Source organism: Nicotiana attenuata, chromosome 9 (assembly GCF_001879085.1).
Source record: "Nicotiana attenuata strain UT chromosome 9, NIATTr2, whole genome shotgun sequence".
Classification (NCBI taxonomy): Eukaryota; Viridiplantae; Streptophyta; class Magnoliopsida; order Solanales; family Solanaceae; genus Nicotiana; species Nicotiana attenuata.
In genome coordinates, this window is record NC_031997.1 from 20,505,120 (window position 1) to 20,518,008 (window position 12,889).

Genomic DNA, 12,889 nt, shown 5'->3' on the forward strand with positions numbered 1-12,889 from the left:
AGGGTTTCATACATGGAGACAAAGCTTCGCGAATGTTGGAATTCATATAACTGCTATACTATATTTGCATGTATATTATAAACATTCTACAAATTTCTTTGAAGATTTATAAGGTATCTAATGAGACCGCATGAATAACTATTGGATATTGATAAGCCTCTAGATGTTGCACTTGCTCAACCATTTAACAGTATACCTACATAGACGCAGCATCAAATGTCTAGATGGAAAAGATGGAGCCAAACATTTATAAGTGTATATCCAATATTCTGATTTAATATATGTTAACTTGTGAATATCCAATTATTGATCAATTGTGATCAAATCGGATTTGTCGGATCCAAATGGATCTGATAAAATCAAGATTTGCTAGGTTGTTAAGTATTTGCTAGACGTGGAAAATGCGTTCCTGAATAGAAAACTTGAAGAAGAGGTTTAAATGGATCCTCCTCTGGGTATTGAAGAAAGGTATAGAACTAGAGTGTGTAAGCTAAAGAAATCTCTCTACAAGCTCAAAACAATCTCCAAGAGCTTAGTTTAAGAGATTTACACAGTTTGTGAAAAAGACAAGGGTACACTCAAGGGCAAGAAAATCATATGCCATGTTAATTTGACCTTCACTTGAGGGAAAGACAACTATCCTGATACTGTAGGTTGATGATATCATAGTTATAGGAGAAGGGAGTATGGTGTCGCAAAGGAAGTATGTGCTTGATGTTCTGAAAGAGAGGACAGGGATGAGTTGTTGTCATCAGCTGAAACACCTATGGATCTGAATATAAAATTCGAAAATAAAGAAGGAAATTAAATTGGAAAAAGTCAATATCAGAGACTAGGGGGAGGTCGATCTACATGTCACACACTTGGATTGATAAAGCTTTTGCAGTAAACTTAGTCAGTCAATTTAACTTTCCTAAGGAAGAGCAGCAAGAAGCGGTCTACAGGATTCTAAGATATCGGAAAAGTTCACCAAGGAAATGATTGTTTTTCAAGAAATATGACCAAAGGGGCACTGAAACCACTACAATGCAGATTGGCAGGTTCCACTGCCGACAGCAGGTCTATGTCGGGATATTATAGATTGATTTGGGGAAATTTCGAGACATGGAGGAGTAAAAAAAGGAATGTTGTAACCCACAGCAGTGCAGAAGTTGAATACCGATCTATGGCACATGGAATCACTGAGATGATTTGGCTCCAAGATGATATGGAGGAATTGAAAAATAGATTTATCCACCAATGAAGCTGTATTGTGACAATAAGGCCATCATAAGCATTGCTCACAATCCAATCCAACATGATAGAAAAATGCATGTTGAAGTGGTGTCACGACCCAAGCCCATGGCATGTATTATCCACTTTGAGCATAGGCCCACATGGATTTGTCTTTTTTTGGGCTACACCACCTCGAGCCCAAAAGCGCGCATACCAAGTAAATTTAACTCATGCCTTATATAGCTCTTCATTTTCCTTTCTCATTCCGATGTGGGATTCGCCTAAGGTGACATGTGCACCCCTTCTTCAGAAGCTTGCCAGCCTAGAAGCCTGCTAGTCCTGCTGACCCGCCCTCATCAGCCCGCCCTCCGTCATGGGTATCACATTCACCCCCCTTGGGACCCAGCATCCTCGCTGAGGTTTGGCTCACCATCGTACCGAGGGAGATTCGGCTCTAATACCATATTTCTCACGACCCAAGGCCATGACATATATTGTCCACTTTGGGCCTAAGCCCACACAGATTTGTCTTTATTTTGGCTATGCCACCTCGAGCTCCAAAAGTGCACGTATCATGTGAATTTAACTCATGCCTTATATAGCTCTTCACTTTCCTCTCCCATTCCGATGTGGGATTCGCCTAAGGTGACATGTGCACCCCTGTTTCAGAAGCTTGCCAGCCTAGAAGCCTGCCAGTCCCACTTGAGTCGCCCTCATCAGCCCGTCCTCTGTTATGAGCATGGATAGGCATTTCATAAAAGAAAAGATTGAAGATGCAAGTGTGCATGCCTGTCGTCCCAACATATCATGCAAATTGTGGATATTTTCAGAAAAATCTTATTTAAAATAGATTTTGAATTTTATGATAGCAAGTTAGGCATGACAGAGTTTTACATGCCAACTTGAAGGGTACTGTTGATTTTTGAATATTCAATTATGATCATTGTGATCAGATCGGATTTGACAGATATTAATGGATTTGATAAAACCGGATCTGATAGACTATAAATTATTTTAGGATAAAAACATCCCTGGATTCTCAAGTCTCCCGGAATTAAGGAATTAGTTTCATAGTTTATTTTTATCCCTTTTCTATAAATTTATACCTCTTGGCTCTATTACAGATGAATACTATAGAGCACTTTTAGTACCAAAACTTAGAATATATCTAATTGTACAAAGAAATCATTAGTAACATTTTTGTTCTTAGATTCTCAATTATTCATTTGATATATCCAGTTGTACAAGAAAACCATTAGATTCTTACGGAGCTATTGAAGGAAGCAGGTACATAGTAAAGTTCACTGATCCAAAACAAAGAATTCCATTAGTGTATGATAGCATTAACTATTGGGCTCATATATGTAATAACAGATTAGGCCAATAAAAGGATAGCCTAGGCTACCCAGAGCCCAAAATGAACTCACTTACGTTTACCTATAGCCCTACATGATGTTAGAAGATGGAAGTCTAAAAGACAGTTTGCGTTATCAACCTAACAAATCCCCCCTCCTCCTTCCCCTTTCCCTACCCACCCCCCCCACCCCCCAAAAAAAAGGCTAAAAAGGCCGCAGACTATCTTCACCAATCTCCTCCGCATGAACATATACACGTGACTCATAAAATGCTACCACTCTCTGTGGACACAGATATACGTCACTGATAAAATGCTACCAATTATGTTGCTTAGAAACATCAATTATATTGCTGGAAGCCAGTGATCAAATACATATTATTATTACGTCTTTAATATTCACTTAGAAATTCGTGATGTAAAAGCATGGCTTCAAGGTCCAACTCTTTTTTTCCCCTAGAAAATTATGAGGCACAAATGTAGAATCGAATGTCCAGTTAAAAATAGCTATTCAATATTCATAGCATTCCTTAGTTTTCCTCAAATTTAGTTGTGTGGATGGGAATTTAATCATTTAATTTTATAACATAAAGAAACGAGCACTGGGCAACAGAAAGATCCCAGAAACAAAGAAGGGACGCATACCTGGAAAAACAACTTCCTGTGGTAACTCTCAGTTGGTGGCATAAGGGCATCTATATAGACACGTTGATCAAGTCTCCAAACTCGTAGGTAGTTAAAAAGTTCTGACAAATCGTCAAGTGCCTTGCGGGTGGTTTTGTCTACATTAATTAACCCAAAAATAAGTCGTCCTTCATGCAACTAATAGAAGTGGCTAAATATGGAAACAAACAATAATGTACCAGGAGGAAGAGCTCCCCTTAATCGAGGAAGAGCATGGTCTGCAACTCCACAGAACCTCAACCCCACTGTTTGTAATCTATTTACAGCAGTTTCTGCAAGATTGAGTTCCTGAAAACAAAAAGATGGAAGCCCAATTTTTCCAATCACAGATCCAAATAAAATGCCATTATGTATAAAATCCTGAGGAACTTGCTCTTTCACCTACGGAGAATAAAGTTCACGAAACATCAAAGCAGGCCCTACAAACTGAAGAACAACTTCTGGTCTTAAATTGCTTCTACCTCATACTGAAAAAGCTTAATTCAAGGAAATTTCTTTTGGAATGACTATGGCACACACAAGTACAAACAATACTTATTCCTTCCTAAGGCTCTTATTTCTGATGAACATTTTGGTTTTGGGTATTTTTTTAACATAATAAATTTGTTGATGTTGTGAGGAAACCTCGATAACGAAGAGGTATACAAAATTTAGAGGTCCTACAGAAAAATATATATCTCTGCAAATGACAACCGATTATCTACACAAATGAGGACCACATGGGAGCACCAAAATTTACCGAGCCAAAAGATAAGCCCTCAATACAAAATTAATTTTCTTCCCCTCAAAAGCTCTCTTAATAGAATGTGGTATCAGGTATTATAGTAGCGTAAGCATTTCAAGGGTGTCATTTGCACTTCAAAACAAATTTTGTACAAGAAACCCAATACTAAGGTAAGTTATAAATATTCACAGTCAGTCAAAGATGCGATAACCACTTTTGTGTAGTTTTACCTTCACATTCCATAGAAATCTCTACATAGAGTCTACAGCCCCTACCATGTTTTTGAAGATTCAACGGCTTAATGATGTAGGTAATGAGGACATCGGTATTGCTTAATATAAATCAATTAGTCAGAAATAAAATAGAGATGATTTAATCTTAGAGATAGATTTTATCTTCTTTTTTTAAAACTTTGGGTTATTAGCAAGAAAATAATATAGATAATCTTACCTTACACATGAGATTCATCAAGTCTTTCCCTTTTATTTAAGGAAGGCATAGAGAGTCTTTCCTTATAGTCAGCGATAGAGTTCTAATAGTTTTAGTAGTCCGTCTTAATTCATAATAATCCTATGAATAGGAAAGCAGTGTACTTTGTTTGGAAGAAATTACTTGAATAATACTTTACTTGATGAATAATACATTATCAAATGATCTCTCTCTATGCCTCCCTTATTCTTTTATATCATTTCTCCATTTCTCTGTTCTCCTATTGCACCCTTCACTGTCTGGTGGTACATTACTTATGTTTGTTTGTAACAACCCGACCCTTAATTTCGTGCATTATGATTTAATTTGTGTTTTGAAGCATTGAATAAGTTCATATAACTATATGGGACTTGTTGGGATGGTTGGGGTTGAGACCGGGGAGCTTGGGGTGATTTCGTACATGTTAGAACCCCAAATCAGCAAACCTGAAAATCTGATATCTGGTGCAGGCATGATCACGCTGCACCAGGCATAATCACTGTCATTGCCTCCCTTACCACACTGGATACCTAATGTCAGCTGATGTCACCTTCTATTAAACTCAACCTTATTTCACATTTTTTCCTTCTAAACACCTAGGAATCTATGAGGTTCTACCTGTCTCATCTTTTAGAAATTCTATTGTTAACACTACCCTGCATTAAGTTTGAACGATTCACATGTAGAACCAGATCCTTTACGTGCTTAAACCTGCCTCCTCCATGGTCTAGTATGCCAGAAAGGTTCTTTCTACTCATAATCCTCATCCAATTTATACCATTCTACGTTATCATCACATATCATTATTCCATTATGCCTTTGTGTCATCCTTGTCAGATATTTCAGCTCCTAACACTTCGTTTGGTTCATTGTTCCCCGTCGTTTTATAATGTATTGTATTGTATTGTATCGTATTGTACCGTATCGTATTATGAATACAATGTTTGGATAGATTGTATTGTTTGTTATTGTTAAATAATATTTTGCTGTTTGGTTTGACTGTATCGTACTGTACTGTAACTAATAAGTTTACTCGGATGTAGCTGGAATAATGCAAAACGATAATTATCTCACCAACACTCTGATACCATGTGAGAAATAGCATGGGTAAAATATTATTGATTCATTCCTTAACTATACAAAGAGCCTTATTTATGTCTATACATAGTACATAATCTGCATATTCTAATGTGGGACACTCAACCCACTATATACATAAAACTATGTAACACATCGATTAGTGGACTCGTCTAAGATGATAAGCTCTCTCGTGTGGCTAAGATTGCTTCCATCTTTCTTTTTGTCCATGGCTATTGTTAAAGAAATGCTCATTGGACCTAACTCAACCCCAAAAGCAAGATCAAAAGGTGAGGATTGACCTCTTTATCAATTGGATATCAATAATTCATTCCTTTCACATGGTTCTAGAGGATAAGGTATACAAGGAACAACAATCAAGATTTGTTGATCAAGGGGATTCTAATAGGCATAGGCTGGTCTGTTGATTACGTAGAACACCCTATGGTTAAAAGCAGACCTTTATATACGGTTTGGTATATTTAACACAATTATTCAAGACTGATAGTGAAATCATTCTCTATCCTATCGACATTATGCTCCAATATGTACATGTATTTGGTGGTTTATTTGATCATATAGCTATGATAAGTAATAATTAGGAGAGCATCGCTAAGTGGAAGCATCATCTCTTTCAACATTTTCAGACCAAGGATTTAGATAAGTTGAAGTACTTCCTGAGTATTGATGTCGCTCATATTCTAAAGGAGACACAGATGACAGAATATAGCCTCTTGACTTACCAGAGTGATAAGATTGTACTAGGTCAGGGGAAACTTCTATTCTGAAAGATACAAGATTAAGAGGTTGGTTGGCAAGTTAAATTATCACGATATGACACCATGTGATACGACCTGATAATGCATTTCCGGTTAAGTTGCTCAGACACCGGTGCGGATCTAGAGGTCAGATCCTTCGGGATGTAAATTCTAAGATTCGGGAATACGGATTCTAGTAAGGATACGGATGCGGGGATCCGACTAAAAATAATTCAAAAAAATAAAAATAAAAAAATACCTCTAAATTATGAGAAATTTTGTAGAATACTTACGTATGGCTTGTAAACTGTGGGTTTCTTTTTTATTCTGTAGAAAAGTAAAGGATTGATTTCCTAGATAAGGTATGCTATTTTCTTCAAATTTACCCTAGTGCTAGTTCGGCTTTCGGGAATCACATTGTATCTCTCGTCTTGAATTTTTCTGCCCGCCGTGGTCAAAGTACATTGTTTGACCAGATCCGGTACGAATCACATACCCACACCATACTAGTGTCGTGTCGACACGGGTGCAGCACCTAAACTGCCGTGTCGGAGAAACTTAGATATCCGGTGAATTTTGTAAATAAGTTTTTGAATTCTCTGTGTAATACTCATTGGAATGCATTGATTTGTATCCTATTGGTACATGGAAATGGATAACTTCTTAAGGATCAAAGACATGAGTAGATTGTTGGGTACACAGGGTCACCCTCTGACGGACGATTTAATTTCAGATACTACATTCTGGTTAGAGACAATTTAGTGTCTTGAAAGAGTAAGAAACCAGATGTAGTTGTAAAATCCAATGTAGAAGCAGATGTCGTATTTTAGTAGTCGCAACCTGTGAATTCACATATATCAAAAAATTGGAACTCCGAGATGTCAGTTAGATGGAACTTGTGTGTGATAATCAAATTGCACTTCATATTACACCAAATCTGGCATCTCATAGAAGGTCCACCCTCATAGAAATTGATGATCATTTTGTCATAGATATGGTAAAATCGTTAAACATTATGATATAGTTCATAAAGTTGAATAATCATCTTGTACATATATTCAACAAGTCCCTTGTCAGACCTTCAACTAATTATATTATGCAGCAAGTTCGGTACACACAATTTGTATGCACCATAATTGGACTCCTTTTTTAATACATGCGTATATCACCAATTTAACCTCGTTCAAACAGCAGCATAGCGTGCATGCGGCCCAGGACATCTAAGAACATAGCACAAATCCCCAATAGCTTGCAGGCATAATCACATGTATCTCATTTTCCACAAAAGATAGCATAAAGCAACAACAGTTCTAGAATCTTATAAAAAACAGTGGTCTATGACAAAATATATCACCTGTCGAAGTTGTCGCCTGATGACCACCCATTTCGTCTTTCTTTCAGAAGATTGAGGGCGCAAGGAACCCAAAAGGGAAAGAAGCTTCAAATATGGGAAAAATAGATTAACACAAGCATCCAAGTGAGTTCAAAGACACAATAAGCTAGGTATCTTGACATGGCACTTTGATTCCATACCTCTGCAACTTTTTGTCTGTGTTCTGGTCTGATTCCTGCCCAAGCCCAAATTGCGTCCAAAAGATCCGCATGATTCAAATGAATATCACATGATTCAGAATGGAAGTAATGAAGAATAATGTCCATTGTGGCCTGTATTAAAAGGAAATAAGTAGGATGCAGGATGTATCTGGATCACAAAGCATTAAACCAAGTGACTCAAGCTCAACAATGGAATATCAACCATGAAAATGTAGGAAATCTCTTTACATTGTATCTCTGATTAGGAATTCGGGATTCTTCGCCTACAGGAAAATCAATCCTCTGAGGCTTTGGAAATGAGTAGAGTGGAACAGGTCATGTTTCACAAAATTGAGGCTAACAGCACAGATGCAAATACGAGTGTCTTACCTTAATTATTTCTGACTCAGTTAAAGCTGTTTCCCCTCCAATAATATCGAAGTCCCCCTACAGTTCAGTTAATAACTATTAAATGAAATTATGAACTAAAATATCCAGCATTTCTCTATTCACTCAAAAGAAACTATGGAAGAAAATTAAAACCTGCAGATATCGGTTTGGGGGTGAATGGCCAATCGCTCGCCGGTATACATATGATATTTCATAGCGTTTAAAGAATGATCTCTGACAAGGATTAATGTTTAAAAAATGTAAGTAGATGCTTCACAGCAGTTACACTTTTCTTTTCTTTTTTTTGTCATAAATCAAAGCAGAGTTTTCAATATGATTCAAATGCCAGGTCTAAAAACCATATAGATGTGCTATCTTTTTAACACTTCAGTCAACTATACTAGAACCTTTAAGAATGAATACATTTCTGACAGGGCAATCTTCCCATTTTATGTGAAAGTATTTGACTGGACACGGAGTTTAAGAAAGAAAGAAAGAAAGACTAGTGCTTTTAATCATGCCATGACATTTATTGGCTATAAAATCGTGACATTAAGGGTAAAATGTAAAAGTGGGTCTGATGGAGCTTTATTGGATTAGATAACATGGGGAAAAATTTCTTCTATCAGGATGTAGATATTAGTGAGAGGACTCATAAGGACATCCCGGGAAACTAGATAGGTTTCATCGGCAGTGCATGGTTAAGAGCTCAAAGCCAAAAATTGTGTTTTGATCTGTAAAAACTTTTAGTTAAGTACGTTAGAAGCCTGTTTCTTTTGACAACTATGAGCTGTAATTTTTTGCATTTTATCTTCTTGTTTGTCAATACTTTTTCTTAATATTTTGCTCATAAGATTCGTTCAATCTAATTTATACACTTTTATATTTTCCTTTTATTTACTTACAAGATGATTGCCATTCATCATAATTTTAAAGTTTTTTCTTGTATTTTGAGATCTATTTTTCAATTTCTCATCACTATGTGTCAATAGACCTTCCAGGAATTCTTATTTGCGTTGAATGTGGGGTCTTAGTATCTGGGTTTCTCTTTCTTTTTTTGTTGTTGTTTAGGGATGGGGGGGGGAAGGAGTTGGCGGTTAAGATTCAAGAGTGCATAGCCACTAGCCACGTTAGATCATGCACTGAATTGAATTGTTGGACAAGTTAAAACAGCAAAACATCAGAAAGCAAATCATAAACAAATGTATTTAATGCTTAACCTGGCATGAAGCACAAAAATAAGACAGATGATAAGCAAGAGCAGGGGAAAACATGTGACATAAATAAAGAACAAAAACCGTAATATACAATTTTAGTGATGAACTCAAACTGCCATTATTCACAGAACAGTCCTAAAAAGGTGACCATAAACTAAGTAATTATATTTCAAGAGTATATACAAGTCAAGATATAATAAACAGTGTTTTAAGAGTTCACAACAACTACAAAAAATACGCCTCAATGCAAGCTAGTTGGAGTCAACTATATGACTCCTCTATATCTATTCCACTTAAATCTATACGGTTTAAGAGTTCACAACAGCTATATGCGTACAATAGACCCTTGTGGTCCGGTCCTTCCCCGGACCCCGCACATAGCGGGAGCTTAGTGCATTGGGCTGCCCTTTTAATAATTTGTTTTTCAAGAAAAATTATGTGTTCTATACAAGTAGGGATTCTCTAATTGGAGATTTATCCCTACTCTGCAATACATGTCTCTAATCAAATTAAGAAGGCTCCTGGAATAATTGAACCTAATGTGAGTGCACTAACAACAAATAAACCTTGACCCCAACTAGTTGATAACACCTATAAGGCTACTTTGCTTCCAAAAGTATTAAGACTTTCAAGGTAAGAAAAAATACCTCTACAATTTCTAAGGGAGGTGAACATAGGCAAGAGAAGCAACAACTATTGAATACAGTTCCAAAAATTATGAAATCAGTCAGAGAGCTGATAAGGTACCCGATTGGCAATTATCCATTTCACAAAAGGAAGTCGAAGTTCATGGCAAAGCTCAACCACGTCTCCTCCATGAGTCAAAAGCTTAACAGCACTTCTTTCTCGACTGAATGAGCAAAAATGAATTGAGAAAAAAAGAAGCAAATGACAACTTAAAGATTTAAATACATAGAGAAGGCCAGAAGGGTAAGATTATATCAAGTTAATGGGTAGGTTGACACCTATTCTCCTGTGGACATTCACCAAGCATTCGCATGGGTATGATCTCCAAATGCTTTGCACAATGTCGTCTGAATACTTCTGTGGAAATCTCGACGACATTATCGCGCCTTTCAGTCTGTAGATCAGTGAACAGAATACATGAGGTATCCCTTCCAACCACCTTCGAACTTTCAAGATTCGTGTTATGGCCTTTTGTGTTTAACGTGTCTTCATTGAAAATGGCATTTACAATTTTATCATAAACACCAGTGTCATCTGAAATGTGAACTGTCCTAAGAATATCTGCAGTGCAGGAAAAGAGAAACTTACTCAACAAAGATAGCAACCTACTAAACCAAGGAGAGTTTTAACCCAGTCCGTGGTCTATACAGAAACAGTTTTGGATCAACTTAAAAGGAAAAAAAAAAGTGAAAGCTGGAAATACGGGAAACCTGGACCTCATAATAAGAACATATAAAACTGGCCACAAAGTGTAACTGGGTTAAAAATAAATAAATAAAAATATAACTGGTCATGCCTTATCCTAATAGCTTTACAGGCTAAATCTCAAACAGATAGTATAGCAGGACACACGTAGAGAAAGATAATAATTGAATAGGAATTGACTGATACAATTACGAACATCAATTAGTATTCCCCTTCTAATGCTCATACGGTATTTAAGCAGTCTAAAAATACTTTCAATCGCCTTTTTCAAGCTCAATGTGCTTAGACTGTTAAGCAACAACAACTATGCGTCAGTCCCAAACAAGTTGTGGTCGGTTGTATGAATCCTCACTTCTTTCTTTAAGCTCAACTTGTATCATTATCATACAAAAAAGTGAAAAAGAAGTTGAGTACATATATACATATATATATATACATATATATATATAAAATAGTAATAATAAAAATGATGAGATTAGAAGTTCTCTAACAAGTCTAAAACCTATTCCCAACTAGAAGGTATCACATATATTGGTTGTTTTCTTTCACTATGCCCTATCTTTAGCTAAGTGTGCATTAATTAGATTAATTTCTTGTCTTCCAAAACACTTGTCATTTCACTCCCACTTTACGGACAATCTCCAATCATTTCTACTGCAACTCCTTATATGAGAGTACTTACAAAAAGCAAGCCAAGGGATATCTCCTTAAACAATAGCATAGCATAACTCCGCTGTTCCTTTGTTTTATCTGATTCCAGGTCTGAACTTTATTTACTTAGCAAACAGTCATAGGGGGTGGAAATAAAACAGTTATAACTAGATATCTCAACTACTTACTATCCAACATCTCATACTCCATTCGAGGAGGAAAGTCATTTTGAAGAAGTTCGACGGCTGATGGACGGTCAGACGGACTTGGGGTCATTAAGCGCCTTAACAAGGATGCCTGCTCTGGAAATTCGGCAGCCCAAGCAGGAGGAACCTCTCCTTTTTGTTTTAAATCAGAAAGAACAATATGTCGCTCCATTGCAGTGTCAAAAGGATGCCACAACTCGAAGAAAACAACTCCTAAGCTGTACATATCAGCCTGAGGACTACGGAGTCAGAATCAAACTAGCATAGAAGAACTTTTTGTTGTGATCAAGCAAAACACTGAAAGTAACAAAATGCTACCTTCTCATTGATCTTGGGCCACCTTTGTTCTATTTCAGGTGCAGTATAGAAATATGTACCAACTTGGCCAGTTCCATCAACAGAAACTCCTATCATCTCGGCAGCATCTACATCCTGGTCCAGCTGCTCTAGTTTCAAGAATTTGGCTGAAATTTTCAATTATAAATACGCCATATGTTCAAATTCAGGTTCCTTCAACCAGGCCAAACAGAGGAAAGCATCCCGCATTCATGCAGCCCGTTCACAAAATAATCCAGAATATAAATTAAAACAATAATGACATCGTTAATTTATCTTACATACTGAACATAAAAGACACCCGCTATACATGGCAAAAGATAACCAGGACACTGTAGGAAAAAATATATTCTATGTTCAAACATGGATTTTCGAATTAGGAGAAAAGTTAGTTGTATCTCCCAGTGATTGAAAAGTAGCTTTACATCCATGTTCAAACACCCTCTATACATGGCAAAAGATAACCAGGACACTGTAGGAAAAATATATTCCAAGTTCAAACATGGATTTTTGAATTAGGAGAAAAGTTAGTTGTATCTCCCAGTGATCGAAAAGTAGCTTTACATCCATTTATAATCATATGTGAACATGTATAAAGTGCAAAGCTCCCAATGCCTTATATTCTAGAAAATTTCAGGCTTTCCCCTTGGGATCTGAGAATAAAGAACAAAAACAAAACCTGGACACTCTTCACTTTACTCACATGTTTGCACACAAATTTCTATCAGTCCTTTTGGCTTCTTCAGCTTGGACAGTAAGAGTTTCCCCAGAGAAATTTTTTATTTCCCAGTCAATCTTACATAAGACATGATTGTAAGTGTATTAACTGGTGCCAATGAAAAGTGATAATACATTATCGGGTTGCTCAGTGATTAAAAATATCC

At 36.7% G+C, this 12,889-nt stretch overlaps 1 protein-coding gene across 6 annotated transcripts in view; it reads right to left on the reverse strand.

The window, feature by feature from the left end:
- Positions 1-12,889, reverse strand: part of LOC109232139 (eIF-2-alpha kinase GCN2) — a 68,001-nt gene that overhangs the window by 16,846 nt on the left and 38,266 nt on the right. For all 6 annotated transcript variants that reach the window (XR_002068890.1, XR_002068889.1, XM_019397808.1 and 3 more), the window contains exons 15-24: positions 11,988-12,133; positions 11,652-11,901; positions 10,386-10,668; positions 10,168-10,270; positions 8,357-8,437; positions 8,204-8,260; positions 7,814-7,945; positions 7,635-7,718; positions 3,433-3,541; positions 3,215-3,351 (exon numbers count right to left, since the gene is read on the reverse strand). Coding sequence is in view for 4 of the 6 variants with exons in the window: in XM_019397808.1 (XP_019253353.1) it covers positions 3,215-3,351; positions 3,433-3,541; positions 7,635-7,718; positions 7,814-7,945; positions 8,204-8,260; positions 8,357-8,437; positions 10,168-10,270; positions 10,386-10,668; positions 11,652-11,901; positions 11,988-12,133 (1,382 nt within the window). In the remaining 2 variants the exon portion in view is untranslated. The remainder of the gene's footprint in view (positions 1-3,214; positions 3,352-3,432; positions 3,542-7,634; positions 7,719-7,813; positions 7,946-8,203; positions 8,261-8,356; positions 8,438-10,167; positions 10,271-10,385; positions 10,669-11,651; positions 11,902-11,987; positions 12,134-12,889) is intronic.